At 37.1% G+C, this 23,948-nt stretch overlaps 13 protein-coding genes and 1 non-coding gene across 14 annotated transcripts; 6 read left to right on the top strand and 8 right to left on the bottom strand. All coding sequences in view use genetic code 12, as the record gives it.

The window, feature by feature from the left end:
* Window positions 1–79: 79 nt before the first annotated feature.
* DEHA2D06512g (DEHA2D06512p) lies at window positions 80–1,351 on the bottom strand (the record flags this gene model as incomplete). Its single annotated transcript, XM_458741.1, has 1 exon — window positions 80–1,351. The coding sequence occupies one exon, from the start codon at window positions 1,349–1,351 to the stop codon at window positions 80–82; it is 1,272 nt and encodes a 423-aa protein (XP_458741.1).
* Window positions 1,352–1,583: 232 nt separating this feature from the next.
* DEHA2D06490g (DEHA2D06490p) lies at window positions 1,584–5,018 on the bottom strand (the record flags this gene model as incomplete). The annotated part of the gene is made up of 1 exon (XM_458740.1): window positions 1,584–5,018. The coding sequence occupies one exon, from the start codon at window positions 5,016–5,018 to the stop codon at window positions 1,584–1,586; it is 3,435 nt and encodes a 1,144-aa protein (XP_458740.2).
* Window positions 5,019–5,506: 488 nt separating this feature from the next.
* On the top strand, window positions 5,507–6,145 carry DEHA2D06468g (DEHA2D06468p; the record flags this gene model as incomplete). Its single annotated transcript, XM_458739.1, has 1 exon — window positions 5,507–6,145. The coding sequence occupies one exon, from the start codon at window positions 5,507–5,509 to the stop codon at window positions 6,143–6,145; it is 639 nt and encodes a 212-aa protein (XP_458739.2).
* Window positions 6,146–6,349: 204 nt separating this feature from the next.
* On the top strand, window positions 6,350–6,868 carry DEHA2D06446g (DEHA2D06446p; the record flags this gene model as incomplete). The annotated part of the gene is made up of 1 exon (XM_458738.1): window positions 6,350–6,868. The coding sequence occupies one exon, from the start codon at window positions 6,350–6,352 to the stop codon at window positions 6,866–6,868; it is 519 nt and encodes a 172-aa protein (XP_458738.1).
* Window positions 6,869–6,945: 77 nt separating this feature from the next.
* Window positions 6,946–10,668, bottom strand: DEHA2D06424g (DEHA2D06424p; the record flags this gene model as incomplete). The annotated part of the gene is made up of 1 exon (XM_458737.1): window positions 6,946–10,668. One exon carries the CDS (start codon window positions 10,666–10,668, stop codon window positions 6,946–6,948), a length of 3,723 nt encoding a protein of 1,240 aa, XP_458737.2.
* Window positions 10,669–10,894: 226 nt separating this feature from the next.
* Window positions 10,895–13,399, bottom strand: DEHA2D06402g (DEHA2D06402p; the record flags this gene model as incomplete). The annotated part of the gene is made up of 1 exon (XM_458736.1): window positions 10,895–13,399. One exon carries the CDS (start codon window positions 13,397–13,399, stop codon window positions 10,895–10,897), a length of 2,505 nt encoding a protein of 834 aa, XP_458736.2.
* A 478-nt stretch (window positions 13,400–13,877) lies between these two features.
* Window positions 13,878–14,974, top strand: DEHA2D06380g (DEHA2D06380p; the record flags this gene model as incomplete). Its single annotated transcript, XM_458735.1, has 2 exons — window positions 13,878–13,906; window positions 14,026–14,974. The coding sequence occupies 2 exons, from the start codon at window positions 13,878–13,880 to the stop codon at window positions 14,972–14,974; spliced, it is 978 nt and encodes a 325-aa protein (XP_458735.2).
* A 357-nt stretch (window positions 14,975–15,331) lies between these two features.
* Window positions 15,332–15,898, bottom strand: DEHA2D06358g (DEHA2D06358p; the record flags this gene model as incomplete). The annotated part of the gene is made up of 1 exon (XM_458734.1): window positions 15,332–15,898. The coding sequence occupies one exon, from the start codon at window positions 15,896–15,898 to the stop codon at window positions 15,332–15,334; it is 567 nt and encodes a 188-aa protein (XP_458734.1).
* Window positions 15,899–16,113: 215 nt separating this feature from the next.
* Window positions 16,114–18,099, bottom strand: DEHA2D06336g (DEHA2D06336p; the record flags this gene model as incomplete). Its single annotated transcript, XM_458733.1, has 1 exon — window positions 16,114–18,099. One exon carries the CDS (start codon window positions 18,097–18,099, stop codon window positions 16,114–16,116), a length of 1,986 nt encoding a protein of 661 aa, XP_458733.2.
* Window positions 18,100–18,350: 251 nt separating this feature from the next.
* Window positions 18,351–18,554, bottom strand: DEHA2D06314g (DEHA2D06314p; the record flags this gene model as incomplete). The annotated part of the gene is made up of 1 exon (XM_458732.1): window positions 18,351–18,554. One exon carries the CDS (start codon window positions 18,552–18,554, stop codon window positions 18,351–18,353), a length of 204 nt encoding a protein of 67 aa, XP_458732.1.
* Window positions 18,555–18,691: 137 nt separating this feature from the next.
* Window positions 18,692–19,987, top strand: DEHA2D06292g (DEHA2D06292p; the record flags this gene model as incomplete). The annotated part of the gene is made up of 1 exon (XM_458731.1): window positions 18,692–19,987. The coding sequence occupies one exon, from the start codon at window positions 18,692–18,694 to the stop codon at window positions 19,985–19,987; it is 1,296 nt and encodes a 431-aa protein (XP_458731.2).
* Window positions 19,988–20,263: 276 nt separating this feature from the next.
* On the top strand, window positions 20,264–21,424 carry DEHA2D06270g (DEHA2D06270p; the record flags this gene model as incomplete). The annotated part of the gene is made up of 1 exon (XM_458730.1): window positions 20,264–21,424. One exon carries the CDS (start codon window positions 20,264–20,266, stop codon window positions 21,422–21,424), a length of 1,161 nt encoding a protein of 386 aa, XP_458730.2.
* Window positions 21,425–21,845: 421 nt separating this feature from the next.
* Window positions 21,846–21,917, top strand: DEHA2D06248r. The gene has a single exon. It is a non-coding gene; the product is annotated as a tRNA-Met (tRNA).
* A 290-nt stretch (window positions 21,918–22,207) lies between these two features.
* On the bottom strand, window positions 22,208–23,797 carry DEHA2D06226g (DEHA2D06226p; the record flags this gene model as incomplete). Its single annotated transcript, XM_458729.1, has 1 exon — window positions 22,208–23,797. One exon carries the CDS (start codon window positions 23,795–23,797, stop codon window positions 22,208–22,210), a length of 1,590 nt encoding a protein of 529 aa, XP_458729.2.
* Window positions 23,798–23,948: the final 151 nt, after the last annotated feature.

Below are 23,948 nucleotides of genomic sequence, written 5' to 3'. Positions count from 1 at the left end.
TATATACAGTATTTCAAAAGATTATATATGTTCGATAATTATTATACAATTCTTATATATGACTTATATATACAGTTTATTATGCAGTTGTGTCTATTCTCTTTCTGTCATCGACTTGAAGTTCGTCATCAGCCTTCCTTTTACCAGCGATTTCACTGCGATTTTGCTCCACCGCATTCTTTTGGCTTCTATCCGCAGCAACCTTTAAAACTCTTGTATTTTGCTTCTCACCGTTAACTTTTCTAAAATACGGTTGGCATCTCCAATACGGAATGGTTTTATATGCCCCACCCCAGGTCTGAACTTCTCCCACTGTAATTACGTCTAGTTCGACAATATTCGACTGTTCGTAAATCTTGGCCACAATTTCTTCGACTTTAACCACAATCGCTTCCCAATCGTCAATGTTGGCATGAACACTTGTTCTTCCAATCACTGGTCTTAATTCTGTATGTACACTTAAAAACGCATGCAATAACTTGAAAAAGTGGGCCTTCATCGAGTGTTTAGATGCTTCGCCAGGACAGCTTTTAACTATTTCAAAATATTCCCGTAACATCCTGTCAACTCTTGCAAACTGTTTATCTATGTCGTCTGATTTGGTCCAGAAAACCCCTGGATTATATAAGTTTCCTTCAGCTGACATAACGGCATCACATCGAACAACGTTTGTACACCTTTCAAGATCGGACGGATATAAAATATTACCGTTTGCAAAAAATACTTGGTCTTTAGGCAAGTTATCTTTCAAATATTTCAATATTTCCCAATTTGCTAAACCTGTTGCTTGGCCTTTCATATCCCTGGTTCTACCATGGATTGTGATGAATTGCGCACCAGCATTCAACACAAGTTTGGCATATTCCAATGATTTTTCCCAATCATCATAAACTCTTATTTTTGCAGTCACAGGACATTTCAAATTATCATGCAAATTCTTTATCAATTTATAGACTAAATCCCAATCATCCATTAAAAATGCACCATAATTCCCTTTTTTAGCGATTCCTTGTGGACATCCCAAATTCAAGTCAACAGCATCACATTTATCTTCCACAAACTTAGCTGCTTTCAACAAGTAATCCGAATCATTAGCACAGAATTGTACAATCAAAGGTCTATCTTTCTCTTTATCTCCATCTAGTTCTGACCACATGTTATTGCGATATTTTTCTTCAGTTGCAAATAAACGTGCATGGAACATTGGAGTATAACATAAATCAGCACCATATCTTCTTGACAATATTCTCCATGCCAATTCGGATTGGTCAACCATTGGCGCTACTATTGTCTTAGGTTGGCCGATTGCATCATATAATTGGCGGCCTTTCATCTTCGTTTCAAAAGTCATACCTCCAAGTTTATACTTCTTACCTAAAGAGATCTTTTTCAAAGCTCCTGTGATATAAGTTTTGAAGAAAGTCACCTTGATTACTTGAAAATATCTGACTACTTAGATACACTATTGAATAGATATATGCAATTTCTTTTTAAATTTTTTTTAAATTTTTTTTTTGATATTAGCGCTCGTGACTTCTACAAACATAAATGGTATAATAAATAATTATGCAAATTGTATCGATCTATTTACGATTTGTGATATATGTCGCTCTATTCTTAAGCGCTTCCGCGAATCCTATTGCCAAGGGCCATATTGACGTATCTGCCAACATATGTAAACCCAAATATAAGCATTTAACGGATAATTTGGACTTCTTAATGGATGCAATAATTGTACCTTCATTTGAATTTGAAGATATCAATTTCTTTGTAGTATTAATATCCGACAGTGACACTCCAGCAAATTGGTTTTTAAGAAACTCTGAATAGTTCTTGGTGTCACCTATAGGTGGTAACACCTTTTCAGCCGCTTGTAATAAGGTTTCGCACTTCATCCAGAGACTCTTTTTAGATGGACTTAAACCTTGAGCTTTTGTTTCTTCCATAGAATACAAATAGTGGGATATAATCATGACTGAAGCAAATACGCACGTAACAAAGAAAACTGGTGTTCTTAAAGATGTCCGCTTTGAATCATCAACTATCGAAACATTGTGCGTCCATAACGACAAAATTTCGGTCGAGTACAAGACACATTCTTTCAATGCTTCCTTATCGTCATCTAATGACAATATAGCTTGGTTCATACCATTCCAATCTTTATACAATACCCTTTCCATTATCGGGGTTATATTCATACATATGTTTATTTTCGCAAGCGAATAAAGAGGCAAAATAATCTTGAATTCATTATTTGCATTTAGCAAGTGATTATTGTGGCCATTAACAACTAAAATCCCTCCGTTCTTAATAAAAATTGACTCCCAGGACTTAATTAGGGATTCTAAACGTGGTCTGGAGTTTAATCTCCATAAAGTAGAATTGAATTGTTTATACTTCAATACCTCTGTATGAATTTGCTCATGGATATACATTAATAATGATAACAAGCCGTAGAAAGATATTTTAGTATCATGATAGTGATTGTTCAAATCACCGATCATTGATTGTAACGATTCCCCATTACTCAAATCAATCAATGGTTGAGTGTTATTTGTTAATTGGTTTACCCATTGACTTGAATCATTACTTCTCCATAAATTTTCATTCAAACAATGAGTACCGCAGCTAACATTTAATGCAGAAAACTGGATTGGTACCCTAATTAGCGAGGTTCTGAACACTTCAAGCATATAAAAGCAATTAAGGGTACGCACCCGCGATTGAGCCATTATGAAATAATCGAAATTGCTTTGAATACTGCCTGGGTCCTTCTTATCAAATTGCGATGGCGGAACCAAGAATCTTTCCAACGGTTTATTGAAGTCTGTTGACTTAATTAATCCCACCATGGATTTCATTTGCTTCGATGTAATATCAACCATGTCAGGCTCATTTAAAAACATTGCAATGAAAATGTGTAATATTAAGCATTGATGGACAATTAGTGGTATCTTCCTGAGTTCTAAATGCTTCGTTGTAACCTCTTTTTCAAAAAATTGTTGAATCTGCGATTTAGATAAATTAAATAAAAGCAAAGAATTATTGTCGTGATAAGAATATAACGCACCTATAGTTCCCATTGCAAGCAATAATGGAATGTTCTCAAAACAATCAACCATTGGGTTTTTTAAAGAAGGTAAATGAATGAATGGAAAGAACTTATTGAATTCTTTCTCATATAATTTCATATATGAGTTTAGCTCTTCTAATGAAGGAAATTGTAAATTTGATAAGTTACTGACTAAAATGATGCGATTACGCAATTCCTCGGTTATAAAATTAGAATGTGAATCATTTATACTAAAGGCAACGTTGATATCAGATTCATTTTCGTCTTTAATTTTATAATTTGAAGGATTAATTTGTTGTAAGTCAACTTGTCTTGCTCTAAATAATGAAGAGATATCATCAATCTGGCCGGGCACAAAGTCAACAGAATCTTCAAATCCAGCATGGTACGACGCCGGAAAAAATGTTGATGCAAATGGAGCGTTAATCATATCCTCTAACCAATCGTCTCCAGATTGAATACTGATATCCGTCTTCAATCTTTTACGATCTGTTGAATTCGTTGTAGAATTGCTCTTCCTCTTTTGTTTTTCCTGTATTACTGCACTATTCAAAGCAAATCCAGCACGAGCACCATATTTAGGTAAACTTGGCAAATTCTCAAAACTTGCTTCGCTATTAATACCATTCATCTGTAGCATATGTTGCATCATATTAGCATCATTTGGTGCATACATATCAGGATCTATAGGAGTTGTACCTTTAATATGATGCGGATGGTTTGGATTTTGAAACTGATGGGCAGCGATAAGCTCCTGCTCCGCATAAGATGAGTCCTTTGGAATTGGTTTTGAAGCATGAGTTGAACTATGAGGCAATTGATTAAAAGCTGGATGATGCGTATTATGTCCTAAATCAAGACTGTCTATATTGTCAATATCAAGACCCAATGAATGTAAATCCAACTCAGATATTAAACGCTTCGAATGCATGTCCATTGCCGATAACTGAGGAGTCGCAAACTCTACCTGCTCTGGTGCTTCAGCAATAGTGTTATTTTGCAGAATATCAAGAGAATCCTTCACATTAGTATATGATGTTGCTGAAGATGCCGAGAATGACGCATGGCGATATTGGGATTGTTGTTGGCGTAAATGAGGAGGAATATTACTATATTGCTTCGTATGCTTGTTAGGAGAATCACCAGCTTGAGGTGATGGCTGTTGGGTAACATTTGGAAGCGAAGTGTTCGTATTCTGGTGGGCCAAATTAGGAGGGGTGTTGTGATTCGAGTTTGTCGGAATCGGCGATGGTATAACCGTTCCATTGTTAGTGGCACCCGGGTACTGGTTATTACCCATTTGCGACTTCAAGGTGTATGAATTAAGGTGGTTAAATAATGAAGTCCGAAGCTGTCCCTGTTGATGCTGGCTGCTCTGGTTCGCATTATTATTAGCGCTGCTCATGTTAACGTTATTCGCATTATTTGGTCCCCCATATTCGTTACTTTTGGGTGGTGAAAAAAGCTGCGACTGCCCCGGAGACAACGAATTTATACCGTTGGATAAAGCCAACGATCCGTCCAGGTTCAAAGAAGCTGGAAGCGGTGCATTTGCATCCGTATTGTTGGTCAACACAATAACGTGTTCGTTGATGTCCATGTCCTTCGATGAACCCCGGCGCATGATATTAGGCAAACTGCCATGCAATTTCTGTTGATGTCTCAACACCAAGTCTCTTCTGGCAAAACACCGTCCACAAACAGCACATTGGAACGGTTTCTCGTTCGTATGTGACCTCTCGTGTCGTTTCAAGTGTTCCAATCTCGCAAACGCCCTCGTACATATTGAACAAATATGCGGTCTCGGTTTATCAGTTTTAATCTGCTGTGACTTCTTCGGTATCGGCTGAGTAGCCCCTGATGCTAAACCGCTAGCTGATTGTGGAGTGGATGCCGATGAATTGGGCGACTTATTACTAGAAGTTGAACTTCTCTGCGTATCCATTATACGTCTAGTTTATCCTTAAACTATCAACCAACTTATTTTTATACTCAATATTACTATACCTGTCTAGCAAATCTATCCAGTATATACGTAATAAGTCTTATATCTATCTTGTCTATTCAAACCGTTAGCAATACAATTTTTGCAAAATATTAATGAAGACTTTCCATCGGACATAATAATACCAACTTTTTGGGCTCCGACATTTTCCTACACAAAAAAGAAAAAAAAAAGAAACTGATAAACACGACATTTGATAATCATTACTTCTAGTCAGAAACCACCAACCTAGATCTGGTATCTGTTGGTTAAAACGCTACGGTAAACATATTGGTGTTAGAGGTTATTTTGATATTTTGTTGGTCATTTTTACGGTAATTTTTACGGTAATTTTGTCTCATTAGATCGTTGACTTTGCAATTGGTGTACGTGCAATCTGAATAAGCGGTAATACTTCCGATTAGGCGAAAGTTGTATCATTCTTGGAAATGACAAGCGTATTGTTTACAAGCGGTGCCACCGTGACTTTCAGGGAATTAATTGAGGTGATTACAAGCTATGATTTTATAGTGGAGACTATCATTGGAAATGGGATTACCAGAATGATAGTCCAGTACGGCAATGAAATCGAAACCGGCACGCAGAAACATGTCAGTGAAGAATTTTATAGGCAATGCGTAGAAGATAAGGAATTGAAGCAGCTGCTTCAATTGGAGGTGGTGCTGGGGTCCCAAAACGATAGCAATGTGGTTACTTATCGCTCGAATAAGTATCGTGGGTTTGAGATGGTGGTTTTCCCATTTTCGAACGATATTGGCCTGTTCATATCCGAATCCGACGTGGTCATTTCCCATGCAGGCACTGGCTCAATTATAGATACATTACGATTGGAAAAGCCTCTTATCGTGGTCACCAATGATAAGTTGATGAACAAGCATCAGGAGGAAGTGGCCGATGAATTGGTGAAGTTGGGATGCTGTAGGAAAATGACGATAGAAGATATGAAGCTGAGTCAATTGAAGGACTGCATCTCTGAAATTTTGTCCGGGCCGGAAACCTTCAATAAACTACCGGAATGTAGTACCACCGAAGTCGAAGGTATCATATACCATGAGCTAGTAAAGTAATTAAGTAGAATCTTTTTATGGGCTGGTATCTCCGGTGTGTCTCAGATCCATAGAATGGTAGCATTTGCATTTTTTCTGTATAACTAGCTCTAGTATGTATATAATCTGGAATGCAACATATAGTATATTGATGTATTTTTGGTAGTGTATTTACCAATATGGCTAGAGGGTATTTCTTCTTTACGAGTAGTCTAAACCTGTTAGATGTGGTGCTTCTTTGCAAGAATGTCGTTCAATACACAGCCACCTATAACTAATACAAAGAGGAGAAGGAAGCAACGTCTTTTCACTAGAGATATTGAGCAATTATTATACTCGTTGGGGGATGGACCTTACACCTCTGACCAAACAGTGAATGCCTTGGAAGAGACATTAGTGACATATCTCAGCGAGTTATGTCATACGACTTTACAATTTGCTAGAAACCAAGGAAGATCTAGAGTTAAGATTGATGATTTTCCGTTTGCTTTAAGAAATGACCCATATAAGTTATCAAGGTTGGAATATATTATAAATCAAAGTCAAAAAATTGAAAAAGCGAAGAAGATATTTGATGATAAGAACGTAGTATCCAACTTAAGTGCTACTGAGAAAGATAATGACGATAATGATGACGATAATAATAAACATAAAGACGAGCAATCTATTCCTAAGAAGAAGAAGAGAAAGGTTACGGGAAACGTAACACTAAGGCAGCAAGATGAAGGGTCTGATGAGAACTAATATTCCCGCTACAGCTGTAAGCTATCTCCTTAAATATTTATTTAATCGTTCTGCATATTTACAAAATATAAGTAAATTCACTCTTCATCTGGTATATCAATATTTTCTATAGCTCTTCCCTTGACGTATCTTTCGTTTTTCACTTGTTCGTTGATCTTGATAAGTAACTTGCTTCCCCCAGTAATTAATTTAATAGCTATGAAGCATATCAAAGCAACGCACCAGATGTATGCATCATTTCCTTCTAGTATTATTGAATCAAACGATTCTTGACGATGTTTAAATAGGGTGTATGATATGGCTGGCACATGGACAATTCCGAAGTTGATTAAAATTGTGCTTAAACCAGAATTCCAAATAGAGTCTCTGATTCCCAACCCATTTAACATGCCATTCCTCAAATCTACTGTGAAATATAAGCAGAATGGAACAATTGTCCAAAATCCAACAATAAAATGCAACATCATTGCAGTTTTGGTGAATAAAAATTCCATTAACACATGTCCCGGATTATCATCACTATAATATATGTTGTCAGTATACATTCTTAATGGTAAATCAATACAAAATTTGTGAACTGATAAAACCCATAAAATCCATAAAACTGATGACAATGAATAAACTAGGAATGACGCAATTATTACTTGTCCAAACCTAGGAACAAAATTTCTACCAAATGCCATTACCCCTTGTTCGTTATTTCTTTCTTCACCGTTTCCTTCAACATTTACTTCATTGTTGACTCCAGTATCAGCTGGCAGTTTAATTCTGTCATCAATGAATTTCAATATTGCTAGCTCGAATTTGATCCCAATAAAAATAGACGATATATCGGCCAATCTCCAGTCAAATTCAGTTAGAGTGAAAATCGTATTGTAGATATCCAAAGATTGTTCAGATGTAATTGTAAGGTCTAACAACATGGTAAATGCTTTGATAATTGGCCTTCCGATTATCAAGCCTACAAACACAATCCCTAATATCAATACAACAGAGAACAACCACAACATGCAAATCAATCCAAGACATCTCATCTTAAAATTTGGAGGTCTATACACAATTGTGTATGCATCATCGGTGTTAATCTCATCGTCATCTGAATCAGACTCGTATCCATTTTTATTAGAATCTTCGGTTTCATTGGTAGATAATAGCTTGTCGTCCTTAGTGACAGATACAAATAATTTTTTTATGAACTTCCTTGTAACAGTATCATTATCTGGTGCTCTTACATAATTACCATCGGGAACAAAACAAGCATTCACCAGGCTATCTGTCTTAAATATGCGTAAAGCATCTCTATATGTAACTGGGTTTGAGTAGTCTGGTTGTGAAAAGCCTAGTAATTTATGGAAGGTATTCCTGTAAACAATATACCCACGTTCTTGGGCTATTGGTTTTCCCAAAATAAAATGTGATAAACGCAATTTGTGAGCCGATATTTCAAAGATCCTTGTCCAATATGACTGACAATAAGTCGTGATCAAAGACTTATTTAGAATGATATCACCCACAGCAATACATGTAATAGCAACTGACATAACAGAAGGTATTTGCAATGGTAACATAACGTTGTGAGAAACTTCCTTTGGTGGAGTTACCAAATATCTTAAGCCCCATGTAACGCCCCCTATTCCTATTAAGATAAATCCAGTATAAACCTTAGCACTTAAATATATGCGTGACAATTGCAACATTAATGGTTTCATTAATGCGTCGTGAATCAATCTAGCATTCGGGTCATCTGGCGATCTTATAAAGAACAAAACACCCGGACGCAAAACTTGGCCCCTAATCATTCCAATAAATAATGCAAAGAAAAGCATATAAAGGGTTCCCAGTAACCAATACAAAACAACGCGGATATAATGAATTTGGAGAATTTCCAATTCAGACGATAATAAAATAGTAAAAGTAACGGATCCATCATCACTAATACTGGAAAAGTGAGACAATAAGATTGGGGCAATACAGAAATCTAATAGCCAACCACAATATACTGGGAAAAAGAATATTTCAATAGCAAATATAATGAACACTTTTGTAGTCGATGCTACCTCAAATAAAATTTTATAAAGCTTCCTTGGCGTACCCATTACTGGCTTAGTTCCTGAAATTAAACTGTTCATAAATTTATAAACAACAAAAGCAATAATGCTGTAACCAATTGTCAACAAAATAATCCTTTCTATTAATGTAGGTTGTGATAGATCATGATCAATTATTAACCGATGAAATGTAGACGATACTGGTTTGACTATAACTTCAAAGACCGTGAACAAAGTAAAATCAAGAAAATCATTGCCCGTTTTTGCAATTTTGTCATTCTCAGTAAATATGATGGAAGTAAATTTTTGTATCAAAGATGATGGGTAAAACCGTTTCAACACAAAGGAATTCAATAAACCTAACGTTATTCCTGTAGTTGTTACAAATAAACTACCTAACATATGTGGAAATAAATATGTCACGAATAGGTATATGCAAATAATAACATCACACATAATCATAAGAAAAATTGGACTACTCAAATTCAAGCTCATACCTAAAAGTTGCAAAATATCGCCCCCTCCGCCATTCAAATCATCTTCGGCTTCATCCATATTCATATCATTAACTTCGTCAAATGGATTTTGCTCAAACAAGTCATTTTGATCAATTCTTTCATTAGCTTGGTCAAAAATGTCAGCTACGTTATCATTCCTTATTCCTCTTTGTTCTTCATCGCGCTCTTCATGAAAAAGTCCTTCTACTTGATTTTGCTGGGCCTGTTGTTGTTCGCCTTCAGGACGTAAATAAATAGTTCTTCTTTCGTCATTCAGTTCCATGTCATCATCGGTTGGATCTCTTACATCCTGTCTGGCTTCATCATCATTCTCATTCTGATTTTCATCTTCATTCTGAGTTTCATTCTCATGATTAAATATGTTGAGATTCACATTTTCAACATTTTCGTCTTCGTTATTTTGTCTGTCATCTTGTTCAATTGCTCTTCTTAATAATTCTTCATGTTGGCCATTATTAGGTTGCTCTTGTAAATCATTTATTGCTCTTGCGATCGTTTCCAATCTCTGTACATTCGCAGTTGCATCAGCATTACCTGCCTCACCATCGTTTCTTAATCCTGATAAAGCCTGTTGCAACATATCGACCAATTTAGCTCTGGGTTCCTTACCAATTTTTCGAAGCAAAAGTTTGGTATAACCCTCGTCTCTCACGACCCATTCATGCTCAACAAATAATGCCAAATGAATGATTACATACATTAGTATATAACGAATTCCACTGAAGTAGGTATAATCGACAAATTTTCTTATTTTAAACAATAAGATCTTTGCCGTACTCGTTGGTATATCATAATTCAGAAAATCTAACTCACCAAATATTAAAGCGTCTATAAAAGTCGGATTCGCTGTTGGTAAAGTTCCATCAATTGCCCAAGTCGCAATACGTCCCATAAACTTCCAAAATAATGGAACTTGGATTATAAGACAAGTGATGTAGAGGAAAATTGACAAACTTTTGATGGTAGTCGACGAAATAACTTCAATAAATTTTCCCCAAATATATTTAATTGGAATCCGTTCTGGCATTTGTGGGTCATAAATAGTCCGGAATTTATATGGAGTGTTACAAATATCACACTTCTTAGTAGATTTATTAGAATGTTTCAACCATTCTAGCAAACAATCCTGGTGGATATACTTGATAGATCCACGGCACTTGCACGGATGTAGTAAAGGTTGGGAAGGTGTACCTTCACCTCGACAAACTCGACAATTATTCTCCACCTCTGACATATTCGAATTCAAAGTAAGAAGATGAATGTCAAGCTAAATAGTAGTTGTAAAGCCTTAAGTATTCGATGGTATATCGATCTACTGAATAATATCCATTTTTCCTGGTGTAAATTTAATCATGTGATTTAAAAATTACGGACCAGATGTCTGTCTAATACGACTATGAAATAAAGATGTATTATTCGAAATGTATAGGTAGCTATCTACGAAATGTAAACTATAATAATTATTTTGTCTCTTCAATATCAGCAGCTAATGGTGGAACAAGTTCTTCAACTTTTTCATCAGATTTTGGTTCCTCAGCATTTTCAGCCTCAGATTGATGTTCCTCTTCTTTTGCAACTTTCTTTTGAGCAGCTTGAGGGGTCTCCTTCGCTTCCTTTGCTTCAAGCGCATCGCTCGGAGCAGCTGGATCCTCTGGGATCGGGGTTTGTGTAGCTGTAGTAAGTAATGTTGAATACTCGTTGATGTTATTCAAAAAAGCATTACAATCAAAATCCCAAGTTCCTATAGCCTTGGAAGCTTCACATTTTTCACGAGTCCAAGGAGTACCGTAAATAAGCGAAGAATATTGGACATAGAATAATAACGCAAAGGTTAAGAATAATCCTAATGCACCATAAGAAACTTTGTTTAACATCTTATATCTTGCAGTGAGATAACTAACAAGAATATCAAAAAAGTGGCCCAAAGCTAATATGGCAAAATAAATAGCAGGGATATAATGGTGTAAAAATAATTGTCTGCCCATGATAAAAAATGGGAAATAATGCAATGCCCAACCAACTGTGTATAAGAATACTTGAGAATTAAAGTTGAAGACATGCTTATTTCCAGCAACACGAGCACCAGTTTGCCATCTGACTATAGAGAACAATGCATGGATTGCAAATGTGACAATGGCTGCTGAAGAAGCCCACCAGACTACGGCGTTACCCAAAAAGTAAACTTGTCTGTGATCCTTAACCCAATAGTTAATACCTCTCAATAATAATGGCCATTCATGTGGAGAAGACTGCCAGTTATGGTGGTCAGTTAAACCCTGATTGATCTTCCACATTCTCTTATGTAATTCTGTGACTTTATCCCAGAATGAGAGAACAGGATAGTTTACGATTTCCTCTATGGTACTATTAACACGGGTATTTCTGTTAGTTTCAATATACCAGTGAGTTAATGGTCTGTAACCTTGTGAAGCAGCAGTGACCTCTTGTTGTTCAAAGCCCCAATCTGGTAACTTAACAGCACTTGAGAAAACATAGTGTCCAGTCATAACGTGTCTTAAACGGAAAACTGTTTGTAAAGCTCTGACAGAAGATTGGGCTTCACCTGGTGCCGATTTATGCTCAACAATTTCGATAAAAAAGTCATCATTAGCGTCACCGTCAAATCCATCAAATCCGTAACATGAAATTTCCTTCTGCCAATCTCTTTCACTGACAGGGGCCTTTTCATCATGTGAATGTAATCTTCTACCGGTATTAGCATGCTTCAATCTGATTTTCATTCCGTCAGTAATAGGAACAAAGGAGTCAGGCATGGTTTCATTATAAGGTTCAATAATCCAATCATTGTTAGAATCTAAATGTGGGTATAACGTAATTTGTTGTTGCTTTGAACCGGCTGGATAGAAATGATTGTGGGAATGCAAGTAACCCCCTTGGGTTTCCAAGTGACGAATAGTAACAGCCGAACCAAATCCAACGTTTGCAGTGATATCTCTAGGGATTGCATTACCCTTCAACGAAGCTCTAAAAGCACTCGACATGAATGCAGATCCATCACCCTCGTTAGCTAATAACTTGAAATGAACTGAAAAAAATAATAAGTATAAGAAAATAGGAATTCCCAATAACAAACCACCACGTACAACAAAATGTTTTGCCACTTTTTTGCAGTTGAGAGACAAATCACCAATAATGAACCAGAGTTGGAAGACACAACATACACCAACCCAAGCAATAGTGAATAAACCGACCCATTTGGAGCTGACTGCTAAACCTAAAGCAATACCGCATCCAACCAAGCATTTGTACCAACCAAACGAGAATGGAACTTGCACTTCAAACTTCTTAAACGCATAGATAGCTGACGCGATAAAGAACAACAATGGAGAGTCCAACAAGATGTATCTGGAAATAGTCACATTTGCGTTCTCAAGCATTAAGGCGGCACTGGTAATAAGACAAATAATAGGTCTACAGCCAGAGTTTCTCAATGTCAAGTAGCACAACAAAATCGTACCCACGCCCATCAATGCCGGGAAATAACGCATCGTCACGTATGGCGTCGTGTCTGGGAATTCGTTTCCAATCGCCTTGAAATCAAAGTCTCCCTTGAACCCACCGAACAATCCTGCAGCCCCGAAAAGCATCTTGGTCAATGGCGGGTGCACATCCATGAAAAATTGCCCCAAAATGTACTTCCGTGCAAACCCTCCGAAATGTACTTCGTCAAACACTACCGAGTTAGGGTACGCCAAGTTCGAACATCTCACGTAAAAAGCACATACCAACAACCCAGCAACCAAAAGATATTCCTTCGACGTCACATTACGCTTTTTACTCAATAATGGCAGCGCTGTGGTCACCAAATACTCTCTGTACTGACCGTTCTCAAATTGAGGCTCCATAACAGGATCAATTGTCAAAATGCCCGTATTATCTTGTCCTTTACGAGCAGCAGCTGCAGCATTGGCAGCTGCGTTTTGCCTACTGCTTCTCTTACTCATATCCGTATACGGCTAGTCTATGATTATCGTTTTGAAACAATTGAAATACGACTAAACCTATATCAACAACTACTTACACCCTGTTCTATACCGCGTTTGGCAGAGATAATTTTTCAGAGGATTATGTCATCAGCCTGAGACATTTTTCCGACATTCTCGGTCAACCTTTTAGGCCTTCCTCGGGAAAGCATTTCTCGCGTGGCAAACTCGAACCCTTGATCTAGTATTTGACGACCACAACAAAGGTTGTTTTTTTCCCTCAGGGATCAACAATAACCCATTCCAAAACTGGGCATACATCAGTGCACCCATACATAAGGACTACGCAGGCGGATTTTTTATCAAGCAAATACGATATCACAATTTTACAGCCATTATATTAGGGAGGTTTGTATTGATTTTCAGTTTATCAACCGTCTATTTAATATATCAATAATACAAGGAATTTGGAAAGGTGTTATAGATAGGATTTTAGAAGATGGCATATTATACTTATTTAATCGAATGGTATGTATAGCAGATGTTAGGAAGGAAGTGATCCGTGGTGTGGTATTGGCGAGGAAGGTAGATCAAAAAGTGAAATTTTTGACAAAATGATGAAAATTCAGGATATTAACGTGAAATAGGACCAGTAACGAACCAAGTGTGAAGACGGTACAGGTTACGGGAAATTTTGACAATTGGGCCAAAGGCAACGCACCGTTGGCTAAGGAATCTGGTACGTTTAGGGACCAAATCCGAGTGGACAAAAAACAGAAACTTGTGTTCAAGTTTGTTGTGAATGGGACCGAATGGGTTACCAGTGAAAGCTACAAGAAGGAGCTTGACGATAATGGGATTGAAAACAACTATATTGATGCTGATGAGTTGGTGGAGGTCGAGAAATTCGAGCAGGATGCTGGCGAGACCAAGGGGGGTTCAGGAGGTGTAATTGGGGCAGCTGGTAGTCTTGGAAAGAATAGGGGGGTGTCTGGGGAGCGAGGTGAAGATATTGTGAAAGAAAAGGGGGAGATCGAGCACAATAAAGATAATGGAGATTCTTTGACAGCCACGTCGTCATTCGCAGCCATTTCCACCACCGACTCTACGAGCGATTCGAAATACGAGCATATTGATGATGCTTATGAGAGTCCTCAACGTGACCGTGGTAATGTTGAAAATGAGACCAGGCCCGGTATGGATGACGCCGTCGACGATGACGACGATCACTCCAATGGAAATCAATTCAACACTCCCACCAATTCGGTCTTCAATTCGGAAATACTCCCTGCCCCGGTTGATAGGAAGTATAAGGATCCGGTTTCCTCTACTGCTGATACTTCGGTGTCAAATATGGATCCAAGTTCACCGCGTGTATCTACTGGGGCAAAGCAAACTTTGTCTCAACTGAATGGTCCTGCTAAAGATAAGCTGACGAGTCACAAGGATGAAATGGTCGAAATTTTGAAGGTTCCGGGCTCGTTCCCATCGCCAGCTTCTTCTGAGACTGATTCAAACGTAAATTACTTTGACAGTAAGCCACCTGTTAAGAGAGAAACCCTCATTTCAAGATTTAAGAGTTTATTCAAACCATAATTTTGTGGACGTATCTTAATTTGACCCCCAACTCCTTCATTTTATACTTTCCGCTTTCAACCCTCTTGCGGTTGTGATTGTGTTCATATCCTACATTTTTGTACCCAACGTCCATTATACTTCTTGCTTAATTATTTAGTATTTTTTTCCATTCCATTCATCACTTCAACAGTTGAATAAATTAGTATAGCTCATTTAATCTCAGTGACGTATCTTCCTAGTTGTGTTTATTTCCATTATTATCTGATAGTATTATTATTATTGATTCTCTTCTTTTGTTTTATGGTTCTTCTTTTGTTCTACGTTTCAATATAATTAACCTTTTATTTATGATGTACTGGTATCTAAATTATATACCTATTTCTTTCCCTTCTTCTTCTTCTTCTTATTTTTACTGCTGTTTGTAGCTGGTTCATTATTAGCATGCACGGCTTCTTTTTCCTCGGCTGGAGGAGTATCAACCTTTGAAATGGAGGTAGATAAAGATTCTTCATTATCAAATTTAACATTACTCATAATACTTGCCAATCCATTGGTGTGTTCATTTATGGTCTCGACTTTAGTCTTCTTAGCATCGCTCTTATCTTGATCGTCTTCAATTGGTCTCTTCTTTGTATTCGAAACACTCACTCCTCTAGGACCAATAAATGTCAATAACCTCGATAATTCTTTAATCTTGTAAGTACTATATTTAATACACTTTCCAGAATTCGGTTCATAGCATTTGAATGTAACAGAGTTGGTGGCCTTTTTGTTGTTACTATCGCTAGAAGTATCTATTTGAGACCCATCTTTGTCTTTATTCTTTGATTGTTTCTTCAACGCATTCGCATATGTTATTGAAAGTGTCGTGGTAGAGGGATATGCTTCTAATAATTGCGACGAGAAATCAATAAAGGAGTCTATATTTGACTTCGACGGCATTGTAATTGGTTTATTCTTGTTCCCTAAAATTGGAGCTCAACTGTTCCATATTAAATAAAATTTCGTCGATCATTTTTAAATATTTATGTACAGGGTTTGGATTTTTCAAGAAACCTTTTACTACAAAAATCTTGATGAAAAATATGCAATGTTAATAATCTATAAATGCTGATATTATTTAGAATAATGCAATAATAATTAAGACAGTAGAAATCTCAAAGTGGAACATCATATCCTAATATCAAACTTCCTAATAAATATATGTTTAAACAAGTGATAAAACCCCATACTAAAACAGCCGTAAATGCAGTAACCGGTCCATTACTCATATCCTTGTAACCCTTAACACGGTATGTGTCCTCTTCTGATTCAATTATAGTGTTGGCATAAGTATCACTTCCTGCTGAAATATTTCTACGATGTTGGCCATACTGGAATTCGTTTGCACCAAGGCTTGTAGTTATCTCACTATCGCTGTCGTTATTGTGATTAATCAATCGTTGTTGTTCTTCGGACGCTTCTGCTTCATCGTCGTCCCACCCTGCGCACGGGTGGGAATTTCTCAAATCTTGCAATCTAATTGCTGGCTCAGTACTCTTGAATCTCTTTACTTTACCGTTTGTTAAGGTGGCCGCGCTGCTGGTAGTGATTGTTCTCGAAATACTGCTATCCATGTCGTCATCTAACATGATATCAACCTCTTCATCCCCATCCCTGACGAAAATAGGTACTTTCATGATTTCCTTAGAACAAGTAAACCAAATCAATGGAGCACTGACAACTGGTAACAAGATCGCCAACACGACTTGACTCATATTCAAAACGTTAGACAACCCTTCACGGCCCGCTAAGGTAACAACTACTAAACAAGGAATAATAGCTAATCCTCTGGTGATTAGTCTTCTTGTAATTGGGGGCAAACTCCACAGCAAGAAGCCTTCCAGTACCATTTGACCCGCTAATGTACACACAACACCTGCACTTTGACCTGAGCAAAGCAATGCGAGAGCAAATACAAATCCTGCGGTTGGAGATAAGTGTGTGGATAATAAATTGTAAATCGTGAATAAATCAGCATTTTGGTAATCATCTTCATCGTCACTATCATCTGTGTCATTACCGTCGTGGTCGTCGTCTCTTTTATGTTTGTTATTGTTAAGTGTTGCACCAGCAACTATCAATATAGCCGAATTAACAAATAAGGCCACGGTAAATAATGAAATCACTAATTCAACTATAGTATAGGTCATTGTATCATTAATCGAGTGTATCGATGGCCTATAATGATCATTTTCATCCTCGTCTTCATCCTTTTCGAACGGATTAGTTGTGCATTGATCAGGATGTTCATTCCTTTCAAACTCGTCGTTATGTTCGGGATCAGCACTTTCTTCCGAGTTGGATGGTTCATCTGTTAAAGGCTTGTAATGTCCATGTTTAATATCATAGTCCTTTAATCTCGCTTGGACTAATCCTGATCCTAAATACAAGGAATGCGGCATAACCGTTGCACCCAAAATTGCCAAACTCAAATACAACCCATTTCCTCCATCACGATCGCTCATATCCACCACTTTCTCATTTGGCATGAAACCCTTTATGACTTCCCAGGTTGAAAAATTAATGCCTTCTTCATGAGACACTTGGTATAACTCAATTGCAAAGCAGACTACCGTCGCTCCGACTAAAACTGAAACAAACGATTCAAAAATTCTCACGAATATAAGCGGACCATTTGGTTTATATGCCATCAACACAATCAATACATCAACGACTGTCACTATTACCCCCGCTAACAACGGTAAATCGAACAAAATATTTAACGAAATTGCAGTCCCCACAACTTCAGCTAAGTCTGTAGCAATGATAGCTAGTTCTGCTAAGCAGTAAATGAATATGTTAACTCTAAACGATAAATTGGCTTTGCAATTGGCCGCCAAATCCAATCCTGTTACCGCCCCCAACTTGGCTGACAATATCTGTAAAAACACCGCCAAGCAGTTCGAAAGCAATATCAGGAAAAGCAATTTATACTTGAAAGCTGAACCAGCAGCCACAGCAGTAGAATAATTCCCTGGATCCATGTATGCCACAGAAACCATTAACCCGGGTCCTATGAATCTGGAGTATTTTCTCAATATCGAATATGCATCACCAAATAGCCTTTTAATGCTGTTACCACCTCTCGTCAAACTATTCATCTTCAATATCTATGTTTCTCTTGTCTAACGTTAACGTACGTACTTTCTTTCAATGTCGTTTTCTTGGTATAGTCTCCTGTGTCTATACTGATCCTGTTATTCTTATTATACTAATAAAATAAAATTCTTGTCCTAATATATATGGCTTGCTAATCCCAACCCCTGTGGTATTAATTATTCGATTATTTAATATACAAACTTAGTGTTTTACCCACAATAATGATCCACTATAATATAATATGTATGTTAAGTCAAAATATTCCATATATATATGAAATATATAATAATAGGATTAATGATTTAGGTAAAGAACGTCTTCTGTTTTTAGAATATTTACCGTGTTCTGATGAAAAAAATCCTAAAAGTATTCCCGGCAAAAATCGTTTACTGTCGCGAGCTTCGCCAGCTTTTTCCGGGAATTTCCTGGGAATTTCCTGGGAATAAATTTGCGACATTCTGGATGTCGCGTCGCGGATATGTCGCACCCGTCGGACATAATACACCGGTATTCTGTACCGTTAATACAACATATAGATGAGTTGGAAAAAGAAGCTTGTCTAGGTGTATCAAATATAGATAAACGATAGACAATATGCTTAGAGGTAGTACATTAAGACCAATTATTCGTAGCAATGTCAATAGATACGTGAAATCGGCATTTCATAGCAGTGTTAAGTTGAATGCTGGGTCAGTATTTAAGATGCCCGCAATGTCACCTACTATGACGGAAGGAGGAATTGTTTCTTGGAAATTTAAGGCAGGAGACGAATTTTCAGCAGGAGATGTGTTGTTAGAGGTTGAGACTGACAAGGCCACCATTGATGTCGAGGCACAGGATGACGGTATTATGTGGGAGGTTTTGGAAAACGATGGGGCCAGTGGAGTGGCAGTTGGAAAGCCGATTGCTTTGTTGGCGGAGCCGGGCGACGATTTATCGAGCTTAGAGAAGCCATCTTTAGAGTCAGAAGCGCCAAAAGCAGCCAGCGAGGAAGCACCTAAGAAAGAGGCCAAGGAGCAACCAAAAGAACAACCAAAAGAACAATCTAAGACGCAAAAAGCAGAGAAGACCCAACCAAAGAAGAGTGGATCAGATACCGATTCCGGAAGCGTATTTTTGAGTGCTAATCCTAGTCAAAAACTTCTGCCTTCTGTTGAATTGTTATTGCACCAGAATAACATTTCGGCAGATGATGCCATTTCCAAAATACCAGCCTCGGGTCCTAACGGTAGATTATTAAAGGGAGATGTGTTGGCTTACGTCGGAGACATAAAGAAGGATGCTGTGGTCAGTATTGCCAAATTTATCAAGTCTAGAGAACGCTTGGACTTATCGAACATTAAATTAGCGGAACCAAAACCAAAAGATGCCGGTAAGGCAGAAAACATCGAACCAGAAAAACCCTCCAATATCTTAACGGTCGAAATGACCTCAGAATTCCCAGAAGATATTTCTAAAGACAAATTTAAATACGCATTCGAAAAATCCATCAAATCAGCCATAAGAATTACCTACGCCCACAGATTCCCCGAATACTCATCCTCGCCTTCTGCCTCCTCCTTGGTCGAATCTGATTTGTTTGATGACTTATTGGCTCCATCCGTCACCAAGAACAGATTCGAAGTCTACGATGTCAATTACAATTTCTTTGGATCGGTAGCATCCCCAACGTTATCTGCGGCCATTGCCGATGAGTTCGATGAGATTTTAGGTTTATCCGCACCATCTCCTTCTGTATCCTCTATTTCAGATGAAGGCATGCATAGTGTTAATGTTGAATTCAAGATTAAATTTAATGAATCCTTAACTGACTCAAAAGCATTTGTTGATTACTTTGAAGGCTCCTTACTTTCTCAAATTCCTAGCAGAAGGCTTAAAATTACAAACTAATTAAACCAGTACATATGAAATAATAATGTATAAAACATAGATATACTACTTTCGTACTTCATTCTTTATCAATTAAATCTTAACCTGCACGCGATCTCATCTTTTTTTTTTTTTTGTATCTTCGCTTTTTTTTTTTTTCAAATTTTTTAAGTCTTGTTGCAAATAGAGAAACCAATCTACTATATTCAATTGAATATAATCAGGAACAAACATATGGGTATATAAAATTGTTATTTTGCGTCTAAGAATAGGTTTCCTATAAAAAAATTAAGCAAAATGTATCTTCCTTATCCTAGTTTTAATAATTCAAATAATACTAATACGAGTAATATTAATAGTACTAATAGTACTAATAGCAGCACCAATATCAATGCCAACATTTCCGAGAGACTGAAAATACCGACAGATTCATTTACACTGGGGAGGCCGCTTGTGTATCCTCATTCGAATGGACATATGATTACATCTCCTGCGGAATCACCAATACCATCCATCGGACATGGTATGCATATTCCTCCGTTGGGTTTACCGCCACAGGCGTTGCAACCAAAAACACATAATGGCCAGCAGTTTTTTCAAGAACAACTACATAGCTTGCAGCAGCAGCAACATCATCATCAACATCAACAACAGCATTATCAACAGCATATCCAACATCCCCAGCATCTTCCCCACCGTCAGCGTCAGCATCAACTTCACAACCCTACTTTAGTAGAACATCCCGTGAATAGCCACCAGTTGAATGGTACTAGTAATGGTCAGCCACTACAAATAATGCACGATTCTAAAAAGAAAAGAGGTCGTCCAAAGAAATTAATTCTTGATCCTCTTACAAATCAGTACATTGACTCAACACATCCTAATTTCAAACAACTAAATAAATTAGTCAAGACATCATCTACAGTAGCATCCACTCCAACTCATATTTCACTGACTTCATTGCCATCCGATACCGATGGTGGAATAACAAAATTATACGATCAGCCAACTTATATGCGTACCTTGGAGGATGAGGCCGTGCAACAGCTTCTTCAGAAAAAAGACAGAAGAGGTAGACCCCGTAAATTTCCAATTGAACAAACAGGTTTGACTATTAAAGGTATAAGGGTAAATGGAACAGTTAAGCAACGAAAAAAAAAAGAGGCAGAATTATTCCATTCTAACGGCCAGCGGATTGCTAAAAGAGAAAGAGGAAGACCAAGGAAAACTCTGCTTTCGTCAGCATCTCCTGGTTCTGATTCGGGCTCTTCTATACTGAGTTCGGCATCTGTGCCATATTTGCCTCCTCCCCATTTAGAAGGAAGAGATTATAGGCCTCAGGGATCTTTCCATCATTCACAACTTCATCAACATCAAGATGATAATCAATTTAATGGCTCATCGTTAGCCAATAATAATAACATATATTCGATGAGTAGAGATCCTAATTTGTCATAAGTAATAAGCCATTATTTTGCTTCACTATACTAATATTTTCACTTTTACCATACATTTTTTACTCCGTAAATATTTCTTTGCGAACTGACCGAATTTTACCACAGCAGCTTCTAAATTGTAATATATGTACATACTTAATATAAAGCTTTATTATTCAAAATACATATTTATGTGTATTTATAATTTAACTGATCTTTTATCGTAGTTTAGCAATGAATCACATATTTCACTACTGAAGATTCGAACATAATGTTTACAATGATTCCAAAATTTTTAAAACTAATTTCAAAACATTGAATTTAAATTACTTCTATTAACCGTGAATATATCTAAGTTAATATTAAGAATATCATTCCAATAGAATAGATTTCAATTCTTACGTATTACTACATGCTACAGAATTCAAGAACAACAACGGATCAGCGCCGTGGCGCAGTGGAAGCGCGCAGGGCTCATAACCCTGATGTCCCCGGATCGAAACCGGGCGGCGCTACTTTTTTTATTTATAAATTGTACTATCCAGTAGAGAGTAAATATTTAGGTTATAAGCAACGTAGAGTTGGACCTAATGCTGTTGGATATTGTGGAGTTTTAATGAAACTGAGAAATATAACACGGTTTATTCATACGAGAAACAGGCTCTTCAAAGAAGTAAATTAATCAAGCCATTATAAAATATTAGTAACTTTCCATATGTAAATTATTACACGTCTATTAGTACTTCATTATAAAAGATGGAAAGAAGGGAAGGAAAATATGTACTGTCTTATATAAATTTATGCGCTACTTCTTCTTATTTTTTTTAGAATTTTTCTTATTCTTCTTCTTCTTTTTCGTTCTGCTTGTCTTTGATATATTGGAATCATTTTGAGCAGCTTTTGTTAATTCCTGCGACGAATTAGGTTCCTCGTCTGTCACCTGTTTTAAATCAGTTTCAGTATTTCCTTCTCTAGAAGATGTCGCACTCTTTGCGTTAACGTAGAATTCCGATTGACTTTCATTATTTCCGATTAATGGTGCTCTTTCCGAACTAAGTTCACTTACGGGCCCAGTAATATTCTGCTCATAGAGTCTTTCTCTTAAATCCATGACTTCTTCAGGATCATCGGTAATTAACGATGAACGGTGCTCTTCGGCAACCTTAGGCTCACCATTAATTTCTTCGAGATCTTGTTTTTCATTATTTGAAAATGACTTGGTCTTATTTTGAGACTTCGAAGACGAGCCCACTTTAAGAATGTCTTTTGATGATCTTCCAAAAAAATCTAATTCATCTTCTGGGTATCGTGGTGGAAGTTCTTCTCCCATTTCAAGAAGCTTATCACCCTCAGCGACACTGGAATTACCATACTCTGGGAGTGCAGCCAAACCTTGCTCGCCTTTGATTTTCTTATAATCACTATTTGAAACAAAGCCATACTTTCTGACATTAGCCTCAATCCAGACGAAACCTAATTGACCTAAATTAACTTGAAATTTAGCATTCGACAGAAAGCAACCCACAGCAGGATACAAGTCTATGAAACATCCCCTCATGACATCCATAACTTTCTTGCCATTGCGTGTAATAAATAAAGTACCAGTACTCACGACATAACCAAATCCAACAATATCTGACTGTTGTAATGGAGGCAAAACTAATGCATTATATTGACTGTTGTCTCCTTGATGTTGTTGTAATGGCGTTGGGAAAGGTTTGTTGATCTTCAAGTTACCAGTTGATTCATATGCAATGGAGAAATTGTTGTAGCCCGGCAAACGAAAATCGCTAGGATAAGGTTTAGTTACTAATCCAATGGCAAAATGGCCATTTGGATTTTCGCTGCCATTTTGAAATTCAAACACCTTAACCTCAAAATAAACAGTATCTGAATACGCTCTGTTTTTGACTGGTAGACTGTAATTCAATATGGAAGTTGCAGTAGAATAGGGAGTATCGTTATTATGAAAGTTAATCTCTGTTTTATCAGCAACTATATAGCGCCCACGTAATATATCTGCGTCTTGTTCGAACTCAAATGCATTAATACCACGCTCCTTAAGCAACATATCATCCTCATTAGAATATGATTTACCCCTTGTATTATGAAAGTTTGGAGGATTAGTTTTAGTAAATTCCTCACCTCTTAAATAAGAGAATTGCTCTTCAGGGGACAAATGTGTGAAATCGTATTCCGAGGCCAAATGATTCAATGCCTCTTCGTCGTTCAAAAACTCACGAGGAACTTCTGATCCTAATATTTCTGATCCAAGGAAGCTGTATTCATTTCTTTCAGAACCGCCAGAGAATACCCTATATGCGCTAAGGAATATTAAAAGGCAGAAGCAAACTGAAACAAATATGAATACAAACAAAATAATAGCAGGATCCATTTTGTACGAATATAAGTCCTTATAGTAATACCCAATTCAACGATAGTGAACAAGAGTACCAATTATCATATAATGAACAAGAGTACCAATTATCATATAATGGTACATAAAAACTTCGAAATTGTTACATTATCAAATATCGCAAATTTTA

Source organism: Debaryomyces hansenii, assembly GCF_000006445.2.
Source record: "Debaryomyces hansenii CBS767 chromosome A complete sequence".
Lineage (NCBI taxonomy): Eukaryota > Fungi > Ascomycota > Pichiomycetes > Serinales > Debaryomycetaceae > Debaryomyces > Debaryomyces hansenii.
This window is presented reverse-complemented; position numbering and strand designations above follow the sequence as displayed.